This window comes from Cervus canadensis, chromosome 10, assembly GCF_019320065.1.
Source record: "Cervus canadensis isolate Bull #8, Minnesota chromosome 10, ASM1932006v1, whole genome shotgun sequence".
NCBI lineage: Eukaryota > Metazoa > Chordata > Mammalia > Artiodactyla > Cervidae > Cervus > Cervus canadensis.
The window spans coordinates 36,339,646-36,354,869 of NC_057395.1; the positions used below are offsets into that span (position 1 = coordinate 36,339,646).

The 15,224-nt window shown below is 44.5% G+C and overlaps 1 protein-coding gene and 1 long non-coding RNA gene across 20 annotated transcripts in view; one reads left to right on the forward strand and one right to left on the reverse strand.

Moving 5' to 3' along the window:
* Window positions 1–6,627: 6,627 nt before the first annotated feature.
* Window positions 6,628–15,224, reverse strand: part of SVIL (supervillin) — a 255,524-nt gene continuing 246,927 nt past the window's right edge. For all 19 annotated transcript variants that reach the window (XM_043480288.1, XM_043480289.1, XM_043480290.1 and 16 more), the window contains 5 exons: window positions 12,201–12,356; window positions 10,606–10,749; window positions 9,267–9,391; window positions 7,717–7,872; window positions 6,628–7,615 (listed from right to left, as the gene is read on the reverse strand). In XM_043480288.1, coding sequence (XP_043336223.1) covers window positions 7,529–7,615; window positions 7,717–7,872; window positions 9,267–9,391; window positions 10,606–10,749; window positions 12,201–12,356 — 668 coding nt within the window. In that variant the 3' untranslated portion in view covers window positions 6,628–7,528. The remainder of the gene's footprint in view (window positions 7,616–7,716; window positions 7,873–9,266; window positions 9,392–10,605; window positions 10,750–12,200; window positions 12,357–15,224) is intronic.
* On the forward strand, window positions 10,759–14,909 carry LOC122448732. The gene is made up of 3 exons (XR_006271733.1): window positions 10,759–12,012; window positions 13,670–13,719; window positions 14,856–14,909. It is a non-coding gene; the product is annotated as an uncharacterized LOC122448732 (long non-coding RNA).

The window sequence follows — 15,224 nt, forward strand, 5'->3', positions numbered from 1 at the left end:
AGGTTTTGGAAGTTTTCAGCCATAATTTCTTCAAATACATTTTCAATCCCCTTTTCTTATTCTTCCTCTTCTGGAATCCATGTTACACGTAGATTGACATGCTTTATATTATCACATAGGTCTCATATTGCTTTTATTTAATTTGGCTTTCTGTCTGCTATCCTAATTGGGTAATTTCCATTATTCTATCATCCACACCATTTATTCTTTCTTCTGTGTTATCCATTCTGCTAGTCATTGCTTTTAGCTCAGCTTTTATCTTTGCAAATTAGTTTGCTAATACCTCTTGGTTTCTCTTTATATTTTTTAGTTCCTTTTTAAAGTACTCTGCATTTCTGTTGATAGCCTTTCTTAATTCCTTCAGTATTTTCATTATCTCCTTTTTGAAATCAGTGTCTATTAGAATGAGGAGGTCTGTTTCATTGTTCTTTCAGGGGAATTCTCTTGATCTATTAACTGGGAGTGGCTCCTTTGCTTCTTAATTTTACTTATATTTCTCTTACTTTGTGAGTTTAGGGGAAGCAGTTATCTGCTGTGGTCTTGGAGGACTGTTTATATGTGGGAGTGACCCTGAGAAGCCTGTGTGGGTTTAAGATATTTGGTATGAGGGCTTTTTTAGCATTGATGCTTGTTCCCTCCTTCCTCAGTGTGTGCTGGTCATTATCTGCTTGACAGGGGTGTGCAGATGTGGCTGGTGCCTGGTCCCAGGGTTCTCGGCAGGGGTGGCGGCTCAGGTGTGCCCTGGAGCGTGTGATGGGGTGGAGGTGCTCGGGACTACTCCTGGAGTCTGTGAGGGAGGTGCGTGATGGAGGCTTGCACCCACTCCTGGAGCCAGTGCAGGTGGCGTCCTGCCCTCTGTGCTGCTGCTGCTGCTGCTAAGTCACTTCAGTCGTGTCTGACTCTGTGCGACCCCATAGATGGCAGCCCACCAGGCTCCCGCGTCCCTGGGATTCTCCAGGCAAGAACACTGGAGTGGGTTGCCATTTCCTTCTCCAGTGCATGAAAGTGAAAAGTGAAAGTGAAGTCGCTCAGTCATGTCCGACTCCTCGCAACCCCATGGACTGCAGCCTACCAGGCTCCTCCGTCCATGGGATTTTCCAGGCAAGAGTACTGGAGTGGGGTGCCATTGCCTTCTCCCCTGCCCTCTGTGAGCACCCCTCAAACAATGACGCCTGGCCTCTAAGGCAGTGGGACTTCCTCCACACACACCCTCAGCTGCGGTTGCAGTCAGATCCCAGCCAGCCTAGGCTGTTTTTGCATGGCCATCCCCAGTCCTCTCCCTGGTCTGATGTCTGAAGCCTGAGTGTCAGCACCCAGCCCCATCCTGCACCTGTGGGCGCGTGTCTCAGGCGGGGCGTGCAGGACGGCGGCACTGCCTGCCTGTGCGGCGCCCCCTCTGCTCTGGCCGCTGCATTCTCCTCTGAAGCTCCCGTCCACCCTGGCCGACCTCCCCGCCGGTGAGGGGGCTTCCCAGAATGAGGAGCCTTTCCTCTCTCACAGCCCCCTCCTGGGGCTCAGGTCCCATCCTGATCCCTTCTCACTTTCGTTTTTCCTACCTGCTTACGTGGAGATTTTATTGCTCTTTCGGCGGTCTGAGGTCTTCCAGCAGCATCCAGTAGGTATTCTATGAGACTTGTTCCACACGTAGAAGAAATTTTTGATGTGTCTGTGAGAGAAGTTAAGCTTCACATCCTACTACTCCACTGTCCTGATCACTCTCCTGCAGTTAGTTTTTATGAGTAAAGGAGGAACGAAAGTAGGGGTTTTCCTTTGGGCCAGATACTGTTCCAGTATACTCAGTATTCCATTATTTCAGTTTTCAGTTTATTTGCATATGAATCATTACCTTGACTCTGACTTGTTATGGTCCTATGACCTTCCTAGCCACTCACTGCACTGTTGATCTGCTTTCCACAAAGGCCTGGTTTGAGGCTTCGGGTCCTTACTCTGGATCTGAGATCAAGAGAGGCCTGTGAGCCTTAGAGAAGGAGCTTATGGTTACCAGGGGAAATGATGGGGGGAAGGTTAGTTAGGAAACTTGGGATGGGCATGTACACACTGCTGCATTTAAAATGGATAACCAGCAAGGTTCTTCTTTATAGCACATGGAACTCTGCTCAATTTTATGTGGCAGCCTGGATGGGATGGGGGTTTGGAAGAGAATGGATACATGTGCATGCATTGCTGAGTCCTTTGCTATCCACCTGAAACTCACAACACTGTTAATTGGCTTTACCCCAAAACAAAACAAGAGGTTAAAGAAGAAAGACCTGTGAAAATCAGTCCCCAAATCTTCTGTCTCTGGGCCCTGGCTGGATGCTGCCAACCCTCTCTGAGGACCGTTGAGTGATGGTGGGGTTTGGAGGGGCTGGGTCCCCACCGCTGCTGCTCTGGACCCTCCACACTGAGCCCTACGTGACCACAGAACCTCATACACGCCAGGATTGGCGTCCAGGGACCAGCGTCTGAGCCTTGCTGTTAATGGGAGAATTAACATGCCAAAAAACAAACGCAGTTTTTCTCTTAAGAAAGAAAAACAGCATACATCTCAGTGTTAGTTGGTGTAAAGAAAAATCTGCAAGATTATAAATCACACTGTTGAAGTAACTGTATATGGGAAGTGGTGACGAAGACACCGCCTTTGACCCAGCTGTAGTCAGTCACCTCTGAGTCCGTGCTTGGGTGTGGCCTCAGAGACAGGCCCATGTGTAGCTAGATGTCAAGGAGGTTTAGCCAGACCCCCTCCCTCGATGCCTCATCACCCTTGTTACCTGTCGGACTCCTCACCCTCTGCCATGCCCCGGGTAGTGTCTGGTCACCCTGATCTGCCCTGAGACCTCTTAGGTCAGTTTGGCCAGAACCACCCTTTTACCCTGATGTTTCCTCTTAGTGGTTCGCTATCCAGTGACCCCCACCTCCATCTGCTTCTTTGCTATAAATACCCACTTTTCCTTGTGTCTTTGGAGTTGAGTCCAGTTTCTCCCCTTCAGCAGTGGCCCCTACACCTGTTGTGATCATCCTAAATAACACCTTTTTTATTTTTGGCCATGCCGTGAGGCTCAGGGGATCTGTGGAAGCACTGGGTCCTAACCACCAGACCACTAGGGAAGTCCCTGCCTTACTGTCTTCACAGGTGTCATGAATAATTATTTCTTTTAACAGAAGGAACAGCTATGATTTTCAGTCTCTAAATTAGATGTCCTTACAATATTTGCATTTTTCACATAGACTGGTGTTACTTTTTTTTTTTAAAGTAGCTTTCTTGTGGTATAACAACACACCTGTGTAAGTGTACAGTTCACTTAAGTTTTAGTGCTTTCACAGAGTTGTGCAGCCACCACCACAATCCAGTTTTAGAAAGTCTGTCGTTTCAGACAGTCCCACCCCTAAAAGCTCCTCATGCTCATCCCCAGTCAGTCTTTACTCACATCTCTATCTGCCACCCGTCTGTCTGAATGGATTTGTCTTCCCTGGAAATTCCAAATACATGAAATTGAACAGTATATATGGCCTTTTGTGTCTGGCTTCTTTCACTGAATGATGTTTCTTTTCTCCCTCCCCTTTATTTATATTTTACTGGAAATAATTGATTTATAATTTGTGTTAGTTTCATTGTACAGCAGAGTGATCCAGTTACACATATAGACATATTCACTCTTTTTTCAGATTCTTTTCCCATATAGGTTATCACAGAATATTGAGTAGAGTTCCTTGTGCTATGCAGTAGGTCCTTGTTGTTTATTTTATATACAGTAGTTTGTGTCTGCAAATGCCAAACTCCTGCTTTTTACCCTCCATCTCATTTTTCCCTTTGGCAGCCATGTTTATTTTAGATATTTGTAAGTCTCTTTCTGTTTTGTATATAAGTTTATTTTGTATCATTTTTAGAAAACTAGATTCCACAGATGAGTGATATATGATACTCTCTTTCTCTCCCTGGCTTACAGTATGACAATCTTTAGGTATCCATGTTGCTGCAAATGGCATTATTTCATTCTCTTTTATGGTTGAGTGGTCCTCCATTGTATGTATTATACCACATCTTCTTTATATCCATTCCTCTGTTGATGGATATAGGCTTTTTTCCGTGTCTTGGCTGTTGTAAACTGTGCTGCAGTGACCACTGGGGTGGCTTGTCTTTTCAGATTATGGTTTTCTCTGGATATATGCCTAGGAGTGGGATTGCTGGTTCATATGGCAACTAGTTTTTTTTAAGGAACCTCCAATACTGTTTTCTGTAGTTGTTGTACCAACTTAGATTCCCTTCAACAGTCTAAAAGGGTTTCCTTTTCTCCATAGCCCCTCTAGCATTTATTGTTTGTAGACTTTTTGATGATGACCAGTTCGCAGTGATACCTGAGTCTGGTTTTTATTTGGTTTTCTCTGATCATTAGTGATGTTGGACATCCTTTCATGTGCTTTTGGCCACCTGTATGTCGTCTTTGGAGAAACGTGTATTTAGATCTCCTGCCATTTTTTGATTGGGTTGTTTGTTTTTCTGACATAGAGCTGCATAAGCTGTTTGTCTATTCTGGAGATTAATCCCTTATCAGTTGCTTCATTTGCAAATATTTTCTCCTATTCTGTGAGTTGTATTTTTGTTAATTTGTGCTATACAGTAAAGTGATTCAGTTATTCACACATATAATTCATTTTGGTTTATCACAGGATGTTGAATATAGTTCCTTGTGCTGTAGGACCTTACTATTTATTCCTTCTATATTGCATCTGCTAATCCCAGACTCTCAGTTCTTAAATGGCATTTCTGAGGTCCAGGTGTGTTGCAGTGTTGATCAGTATCTTGTTACCTTTCCTGTTGGATAGTATTCCATTGTGTGAATCTACCACATTTTCTTTATCCAGTTCTTAGTCAATGGACCGGTGGGTTGTTCGCAGGTTTGGGTTATTATGAACAATGCTGCCTTGATCATTCATGTACAAGTCACTGTGTAGACAGGGTGTTACGTTACATTCAGAAGGAAAAAAAGAAGTGAAGGGCCAAAACAGATTCTCAGGCTGTTTCTGGAATGCATCCCCTTTTACGAGAATGGAGCTCAGGCACAGGAGGGGCTGGAATAAGGAGAGAACGAAGAGGGGCTCCTGAGTGGCCTTTCTGACCCTGACACAGCCCAGGAAGAACACATCGGGGCGAGGGTTCCTCACCTGTGAAGCCCGCTTGTACTCCTGAAGTTCCCCCACAGCCTCAGGACACTCGTGACAACTTGTCTCCGCCCAGACATCCGTTCCCCTCTGTTAAAGTCCTTTAGTTCAAAAGCAGCAAATGAAGAAAACACCAGCTGTTTTTAATAAAAGTTCCCCAGATGGTTCACCGGGGACTGTGGTGCTGGAGGAGGGGTGCAGCCCCGCTGGCTGAGGTGTTGAGACTTAGCATGTCATGTGTTCAGGCAGGGTCCCTTCCCAGGACACAAAGGTCACGTCCTGCTATCACAAAACCACCTGAGAGAGGAGAATCTAGTTCCGCAGGCTGGAGAGAGATTTGGGGAAACAACTCAGGAAAAAGAGGCAAAAAGCAAATGTGAAACCAAGACGGGTGCCCTGTTTGTAGATAAGAGGTGAGAGGCAGACACAGTGCTGGGGACAGAGCTTAGTACACGTGGGTATAAAGAGTTTTAGAGAATTTGGGAAAATTTAGGGTAGTGGGTATTGCTGATGACTGTATCATCCATCACACCTCAGCAGGCTCTCCACCCAAAGGGCTTATTGCAGCATGCTTCTCTGCTCCTCTTTGCCGACTTTCCATGGGACACAGTCTGAACCCCTCTCTCGACTTTTCCATGTTTTTTTTTGAAGGTCTTCCTGGGTTGAACCTGTCATTTCTAGATGTGTGACCACGTTCCTTAATTTTAACTCTGTTGCTTTCCTAAGTCCACCTCCATGACAGTAACACTGATAGCCTTGGTAAGAATCAGTCGTCGGAGGTGGGCAGTTACAGTGCTGATTTGAAGAGGAGATGGAGGTGGGACAGTTCTGTGATGGCCCAGTGTCACACAGTCATCAAGGGGTGGGGCCAGGAGCAGGTACAGACCCCTGGCCTAGTGCAGTCCTGGGGGACAGGGGGCTCACGGTCAGTGATGGAGTTTAAAGAAATCATGGGATTGATATGTGAACTATTGATAAGACCAAAGTGGGGGTGGTGGTGACACTCATAGCAGGGTATGTGGTCTTTGTTCAAAACCATGGATTTGGGGTTAGTTTATTGCAGTTGATTTACAATGTTGTTTCAGTTTCAGGTCTACAGCAAAGCAATTCAGTTACACATACATTCTTTTTCAGATTCTTTTCCCTTGGACCCTGGATTTTAGAACATAAAAGCCGGTGAGTTTTTAATGTTTTTCTAACTACCTTATATATGCAGTATTTTTTAAAAGGCACTGAGCTCTTGAATTTGAAACACAGCTATAGTTGAGGATAAAGAGCTTCTGTTGAATGATGACTTGCAAAAATGTCTTCAACTCATTTTATGGGCTGAATATCTGTCTGTTTAGTTGCATGACCTTGTATTCCATCTTGCCCTGAGCTGCATTAAAAGTTACAGCAGTTAATACTGAATGGTGAAATATTGGTACAAGGTTAACATTTAAAAAAAAATGTTTTTCAGACAGGAACTCAATATGAACCAATCAGTTCATAGTTGTGTTTATTCTGAAGCTTTTATTTTGGAGTCCTCCGTCGCCAAATGACATGTATAATGTTTACAACAGGTATTAGAAATAGAGTTCTTTTTTTTTTTTTGAAATTTCTACTATTTTAGAGTAAAATTGTAGATACTGTTCCAAACCATCGTCAAAAAATGCAGAGCAAACTTTTCTGTATATAAACTGTACATAAAACAAGGCACTATACATTTGGGGGCGATATTAAGGTAGAAAGGTGGATTCGCACAGATTCTTAAGAGCCTTTTGTTCATCTTAGCACCGGAAGCAGCACTCAGAACGAGTCAGACTTCACACCAAAGGAGACGCTTCTGAACATGGGTGAAAGTACACATAGGTGGCAGAACTAATTCAACAGAAGCAACTACCTTTTAATATTATTTTGACACCAAAAAAAAAAAAATCTTAAAAGTGAATGAATACATATTGCTTTGTTAAATACATATTTGATTTATACGGTGTTTATATAAATATATATATATTTTAGAATCCACAAACTATCAAAATAACACTTTATAAAGAGAACTGCTTCAAAAAAATAGGCAACGCTTAGCTGGAGTGGGAGGGCAGTGCCGTGGCCGCCGCTGAGGACCTGCTGCGTAAGTGCATGTAGGGCCACGGATACCTCACAAACATCACCTGCTGAAGTGTGGAAAGCGTGTTCCCAGAGAGTTCTCTGGAACATTTACAAAATACACAACTCCCAAATGAACAGAAGAGCTGGTCACTTCAGGTTTTAAAAATGCGGATGAAAAAACATATTTTAAAATACCAGGCTCCCCCACTAAAACATCCATTTTCCTGGTCCATCAGTATTGAAAGTGACCACCCAGGTTCCTCCAGCATCTCCTGACTCAGAACAGACCTTTTGCTTTCTTCAGGTTCACCTGCTTCCAAGCGGGCAGCGCATTGTACTCGTCGCGGGTCATGTCTAGTGCAAACTGGGAGGAGAGAAAGAAATGCCCAGCGGCTGAGTGAACGGACCCCCTGACAAGCCATGCACAGTGCCTCAAATGCAGTCCCACCCAGAAGAAACGCTTACCTCGAAGTCCTCGTCGGTGAGATAGATCTCCAGCTTCAGAGGGTCCACTCCCTCAGGGAGCGGCCTGGCTAGGAGGTCGGCCAGCGGGTAAATGGTCTTACACAGTTTGGCTAAGACATCCTCCACTAGAGTGATCTGATTTGAAACTTCCGTGTCCTGGAGAAGAAGAGGGAGCCGAGAGGGGCACCTCCATGCCTGAACACATTTCATCATGCGCTGTGAATATATCACCTGGCCCATTCCCACCCCAGCCTAGCCTGAGATGCCGCCTTATCCCCCCACAGGTTTTCATATACATCAACAAAAAAGTTTAGGGCCTATCACATGAGTGAGTTATAAAGATGATGATTACATGTGAAGCTAAGACATCAGAAGCATGCAAATAATGGAATGTGCTTACAAATATATAAAAGCGATTAACCTTAAAAAGAATCACCCTCCCCTCTATACCTCAGATCCCATCTCCTAATTCTCAATAGAAAAAGAAGGTAAGAAAATGCATCTAGAATGTGCTGGGGCTGAATGGAGTTTTTTTTTAACCCCCTCCAGGGGTCTGCAGAGAACACTGGATGGCACTGATTGATGTCCTTGAACCTGCAGAGCTCTGAGGTGTCCTGGGTCACACATTTGTCGTGCACAGAGACACCTCACCATGGCTGTTGGCTCCCAGGCAGCCTGAGAGCCCAGCTGTGAAGATCAAGTCCACCGGGCTCCAGAGAGCTTAGGATCAGCAGCAGAGATCAAACAGACCCTCTCCATGGTCAAGCAGCAGCGCACTTTTGCAGTTTGTTTAAAGTTGTCCAGACCTCCTATCAAATACCCCCATGTCATCTCCCTCAGGTAAGCAGCCCTGTGTCTGCACAGCAAGAAAATCCCACTGGACAAACCTATCTCCCACCAAATCAAAAATTCCCTGGGGTTGCTGTGTGAGCAGTGTTCAAACCCATACATTAAGAAATTCTAGAGAGCTGTGGTAAGCTTCCTCTTCTCGGTGCAGCTGGAAAGGAGAACATGCTGGCTAATAATGTGTTTTGGTGAATAGGGATGATGATAAATGCCTCGTGGAGATAAAGGATGGCAGGAAAGAGGAGCCGAGCCATCCTGCATCAGGACAGGCTTACACCACCTTTACTCCCTGCATTACCTGAGCAGGTGAGCTCATCACAGAGTTATTCCATGTCTCCTTGGACCCAAGGTTGAGGTCTGAGACAGGGGGCTGTTCTGTGGCTTTATATGGACTTAAAGAGGCAATGGATCTTTAACAGGCAGAAGAGATGGCTGCTTTTATTTGTGTGTCCTCTGCAAAGTCATTAAGTTCACCTTTGCTTTTTGTTTGGACCTGAGCATGGTGTGTAGAAAGTTACCCAGTTATTTTCATTGACTTCTCCTTAGGCTTCTCTTCTCCCTACGCTGATTCTGTGTAGACTGGTCAACACGTGAACAAGGAGTCACATTTTCACATGAAAACGCAGTTGGCCTTTTCTCCCCAGGGGAAGCCACCCCACAGGCTGAAAGGCAGGGAGCCCCGGGACGGGGAGGAGGGTGCTCACCATCTCCGTGATCTCTGCAATGTCTTCTCTGTGCTCCCAGCTCGGGAACATGTTGGTGAAGGTCAGGGGTTCCAGGCCAGCGTGGATGAGGTAAGACTTGGGGGGCGGCTTCTTCAGGTTTTTCCCTGCAGTCACACAGAAGGCAGACGTCACAGACCCGGCGTGGCCCTGAAGGCCCTGTCTTTCTCTGATTTCCCCTGAAATCTTTTGTTTGCATCCCTTGACTTCAGGCTTAAAATGTAAGTTATGAGTAGTTGACAACCCTGCCTGGAGGATGTTTACATAAGATGTTTAACTTCATGCATATAGGTATGCATACAGTTGCCTGGACGTGACCTGATTTTAAGGTTCCTGACCCAGCGTCAAGTTCAGTGAGAATTAACCAGCTCATGACAGCAGTTTAGAAGCTGCTTTAGCTTAAATGTTTGGTGGGAAATTTAGTTATTTTATTATGAAAGAGTTTCTCAAGAGAAAATTGACTGTACATACTCAGTAATACGAATCAATGAGGTCTTAAAAATTAAGACAAGAAATTAATTACTGGCATCTTCATTTTATATAAAAGACCACCAGAAAAGCCACGAATTGACTGCACATCCTTCTTTGCAGATGCAACACTAATGACAGGTTGCCATCAGCCTTCCAGCCCATTTGGGGGCTCTCTCAACTCTCTGACAGGGTCCCTCAGCATGATTAACCCTGAGTGCAAAAGGGTTTTAGCCAGGCTAGCCATCCCACAACTCAGCTGTTCATCTCGAGGGTGACAGGTTAATAATAGATGGCCTTATAGTATCAGGTTGGCCAAGAAGTTCATTTGGGTTTTTCCATAAGATGTTATGTAAAAACCCAAATGAACTTTCTGATCAGTTCAATAGAAGAGAGATATTCCCTAGTTTGTTGAAATGGGGAGGGACAATATAAGGGGTAGTGGATTAAGAGGTATAAACCATTAGGTATAAAATCTGCTACCAGGATATATTGTATAATGGGGAACATAGCTGATGTTTTATAATAACTATAAATGGAGCATAACCTTTAAACATCATGAATCATTGTACCGTACAGCTGTAACATATAATATTGTACATTAACTCGACTTCAATTTTAAAAAAGAGAAATGAAATCTCATTCATGTTGGCAGCTTAGAATGTATTAATTTCAAAAGTAATAAGCCTCAAGAAGTTCCGAGGGGAAAAAAGTCAGTTTCATGGCTGACTGCAGGTTTTTTTCCAGGCTAGTGCCACCCACAGAAAGGGGAGCCTGGCCTGGGTCTCTAAGCAAGTCTGCAGAAAGCCATCAGGGCGTCTGGATGGAGGGTACCCACTGCTGGGGGCCTCACCTCGGCAGTACTGCAGCACTGTCTCCATGGCGCTCTTCCGGTCCGAGGCCCAGCGGATACGCGCGGAGCCCGTGATCTTGTTCTCGATGGGCCACCAGCCTTGCCAGAGGTATACCTCATGGTGATTGTCAACAAGGAAAAGTGCTGCGAGGGCAGAGCAGACAGTCAGGGACTCTTCCCTAAGCCTAACTGGTGCCTCCCTCCCTGGCACTATGGTCAGTGGGAGAAGCCCCTTGGCAGATAAACTCAGGGCCACAGGGAGGGTCCCCCTGATGACGTGGCCTTTGAAGGATGAATCAGGCAAAGCCTGAGGCAGAGCTGGCATTGATGAGGTAGGCTCTTTCCTCCTCTCCTCTAATTCCCTGACTCTCCCCACTCCACAGCTGCTCCCTGGGTCCTGGCCAGGTGCCAAGATTGGGATAGATGAGCCATGTGACCCCCGAGGGGCTGTCAGCACCGCTGATCCCCAAGAGCATGTTAAACACTGGGGAGCATGTCATGCTTGCCCTGCCCATGCTTGACCTGCCAAGCAGGTCATCTGAGTCCATGGTTCCTATAGGGAGGAATGGGCCTTCAGAGATCCTAATGATGTTCCCCTTTTCCCTCCAGCAAACCATCAGCCTAACTCTTCTTTGACGTCGCCAAGGCCTCTCACACCTGCTGGCTCAGCTCACCAGAGTCCTTTCCTGGCTTTCATCTCTGGGTTCTGTGATAACCACACGACTGAAAAGTCCAGTGGAGGCTGAAAACCCAACCTGAGCCTTGGATGAAGAGGTGGGTGGCAGCCCTTTCTAAGACACTAGCTAACATTTCCCCAGTATGACCATGTACTGGGGCAAGCTTTTCAGGTGGTGATGGGGCGGCCAGGGTCCGTGAGGTTCCTGATGCCACTCCAGGCTCTTGTAATGTGAAAGCGGAGATGCCCCAAGGCTGGGACAGCCGACCTCAGACACGACTATCTCTGCAGCCCAGTCCCTGGTGACTGTCCCAACCACAAGAGCACAGAGGCTCTGACTTGTGGTGGAGGTCATGTGGAAACAGCCCTGACTTTGGGATCAGGAGGCACAGAAGAGAGCCTTGGCCCTGCTCTGCAGCCTGGAATTGTAGACACTGCTCTGGGGTTCACCCCAAAGATGCTCCTGCGACTCTGGCAAGGTTCCCTTGCAGCTGGGGGTTTCGGGGGAAGTTTTTGCTTTACCTGATAAAAGAGAGAGACTTGGCTATCATTGCAGTTTCCCCCATTCTTTTTCTTTCTCTTTTGAACAGATACACGAGCAAGGGCAGCCATATGAGAACATGAATCAGGAAGATGGAGGGAGGCTGAGAGAACAGCAGAGACTGATGCCTGACGTGGTTGCACTCAACCTGTTCTTAACTGATGAGTTTGGGCGAGTTGAGTAACCGAGGGTCAGTGTTTTATACTATTGATGTCATCTTCCTTTGGTTGGGGGGAGGTATGAGGATTACATGAGCGATAATATAAGAAAGTGTACTTAGCAGATAAAAACTGCTTACTAGATGCAAAAGTAAAAAGACTTCTTAGAACGTGAGCCTTCTGCTGGCTCAGCATGACTCCCCCCTTCTGTGGGCTGTACCTGGCTGTGGGGCGCTGTATAGGTCTTCCTGCAGGAAGGGCATAGAGTTGACCACAGAGGGGTCTCGGGCGGGATACATGAACTCTGTGGCTGAGAAGTCGCCAGAGGAGCTGCTGAGGATGAACAGGCGGGGTGTGAAGTTAAAATTTCCAGGATCTTTGAAAGAAAAGAGAACAAAAAGCTAAAGACAAAATAAATTCCAGGTGGACTGGAGAATTAATGTCAGACATGAAATGATCAAGCATGAGTGTAAAAAGGGGTACAGTTCATCTGAACTTAGAGGTGGGCAAGGCCTTTTAAATCATAACTGCATAAGAAGTAATTCAAGAAGAGATTTATGCATTAACAACATAAAAATGAAAAATTATACTGCATTAGAAAGCACCCTTAACCAAACAAAATGAAAAGGCAAGTGACAAATGGGAAATATGGAAACCTGTTCATACCCTTAGCAGTATATAAAGAAATGTAATAATAGTAAAACAATAAATATCTAAAAATGTGCTAAAGGCACAAATAAAATATTCATCCAAACAGAAGTACATGTGGCTAAGAAATACACATAGACAGCATTTAACAGTACTTCTAATTTAGAAACATTAAGTTATAACAGTGTTTAGATCATAATTTCTGCCATCAGTGAGGAAAAGTAATAAACCAAGCATGTGACTGTGCTGTGAAATGTACACATGTGTAAACTGCTGGTGAGGTGGGCTACAATCAATGGGTAAGAATCGAATTTGGTGCTGGCGTTCTGGGGACACTTGTGGATGCTGCTGTAAGACATCATAATAACTTCACCACAGTTGTTCCAGGTATAGGAATTTACCTTAACTGGAAATAAATGCAGATAATTCTTTTGAAAACTATTCACAACTTGATCGTTGTCAGAGAAAAATTTGAAACAACTCAGTTTTCCAGCTATTAAGTAGAGAGTGGCATATATTCTCACAAAATACCTGCAGCCATAAGTCTATAAATATTAACATAGGCTTTGGGAAATGGTTCATCATAAATTAAGGGAAAAAAGCAGGTTACAAAAGACTGTATAATGGGTGCTATCTATATCTAAATACATATATCTATCACATAAAGACACACCTATGAAAGACATGATTATTAAGGATCTTTCTTTCATTGTGTTTTTCACACATTTCCCACTGTCAGTATGCAGTACAGATAACCCTCGAACAACACAGGTTTGAATTGCACTGGTCCACTTACATATGGAGACTTTTCAATAGATATATTGGAAAAATCTTTTGGAGATTTGTGACAACTTGAAAAACCTGCAGACAAATTGCATAGCCTAGAAATATTGTGAAAAAAGTAATAAAATTTAGGTATGTCATGAATGCATCTGATATATGTAGATACCTACCTTTACACAGGCATAAGGTGAGTGATATTTAATATTAAGATTAATAATGTGTTCATTTTCTTACTGTTCTATAACTTTGTTTTCAAAGAATTACCATGCAGTCTGCGTCTCTCTTTTGTGTATCAGTTATCATTAGGGGTAAGTAATTTTTATAAAAATGTAACAATGCTTTCAGTAGTTTATTATTATGACTGAAACACTGCATGCCATAAAAACGTTATAACCATTCATCAGTGTATCAGCGACACTAGGCGATATAAAGTAATCATATTGCCGCTTTTTTGTTATCAGTGCATGAATCATTATGTTGGGCTGGCCAAAGAATTCATTCAAGATTTTCATAACATATGGAAAAACCTAAACAAACTTTTTGTTCAACCCAATATCTGTAAATAAATACAAATTTCTGTTTCACAGTATCTTTTAATTTTTGGTGTCTAGTATTAGTAATACATATAACATCTACAGTATTTTGTATCCACTGAGACAGTATTGATGTTGGTACTGACAAATGATTCATCTCATAAACAGATGATGGAAATTTATAGTATCCTATAGTAAATGTAATTTCCATCCCTTATAATTTTCATTACATTCACTTTTTTGTAAGAATTATATAATATATACAACCTACAAACTGGGTATTAACTCTTATGTTCTTGGTAAGGCTTTCAGTCAACAGTTGGCTATGAGTAGTGAAGTTTGGGGGCAGTGACAAGTTATATGTAGGGACTTCCCTGGTGGTCCAGTGGTTAAGACTCTGCCTTGCAATGCAGGGGACACAGATTTAATCCCTGGTTGGGGAACCAAGATCCCACATGCCATGGGGCAGCCAACCCCTGACATGGCCAAATAACAAGTTATATATGGATTTTCAACTGTGTGTGTGTGTAGGGGAGGGCGTGGAGCTTAGCCCCTAACCTCTGTGTTGTTCAAGGATCAACTATATTTTAAGAACTTCTGGAGAAGTTTGTAAAACCCGAGAGGCAGTACAGTGTGGTCACAAGGACATCCCACTGTTGTCCAACCTGGGCTGAGATGGTTAACCTCCCAGGCCTCAGCTTCCCTGCCAGTGAAACTGGGCAGCTTCTTGTTTGGGCTGTGAGCATGGAGTGAGGGAACGTGTAGCAGGTGGTTAGCCAGGGCCTAGCTCAGCCTAACCTGCTTAGTAATTGTTTGCTTTTCTTATGTTGTTCTGTATGTATGTCAACCTGTATTTTGTGTATTCAAAGACAAGACTGACCTACTCTCATTTAAACCCCACTGTTTCCCAGGACAACTTCCCAGGTGGCTCAGTGGTAAAGAACCTGCCTGCCAGCGCAGGCACCGTGGGTTTGATCTCTGGGTTGGGAAGATCCCCTGGAGGAGGCAATAGCAACCCACTCAAGTATTCTTGCCTGGAAAAACCCCACTGACAGGGGGTTGCAAAGAGTGAGACGCAACTTGGTGACTAAATCATCACTATTTCTCTGCACTTTGGGCACTGGCTAAACCAAAAGCACCTCACCCCAGAGGCTCATGCTGTGCCCATCTGGTTTCCTGGAATGCTCCTCCCTCCTTTCCTTCTCTTCAAGTCACAGCTACACGTCTGAGGCTCCAGGAAGTGCCCTGTCCTCTTTGGAGCCTGGTGCGACACTTCTGGC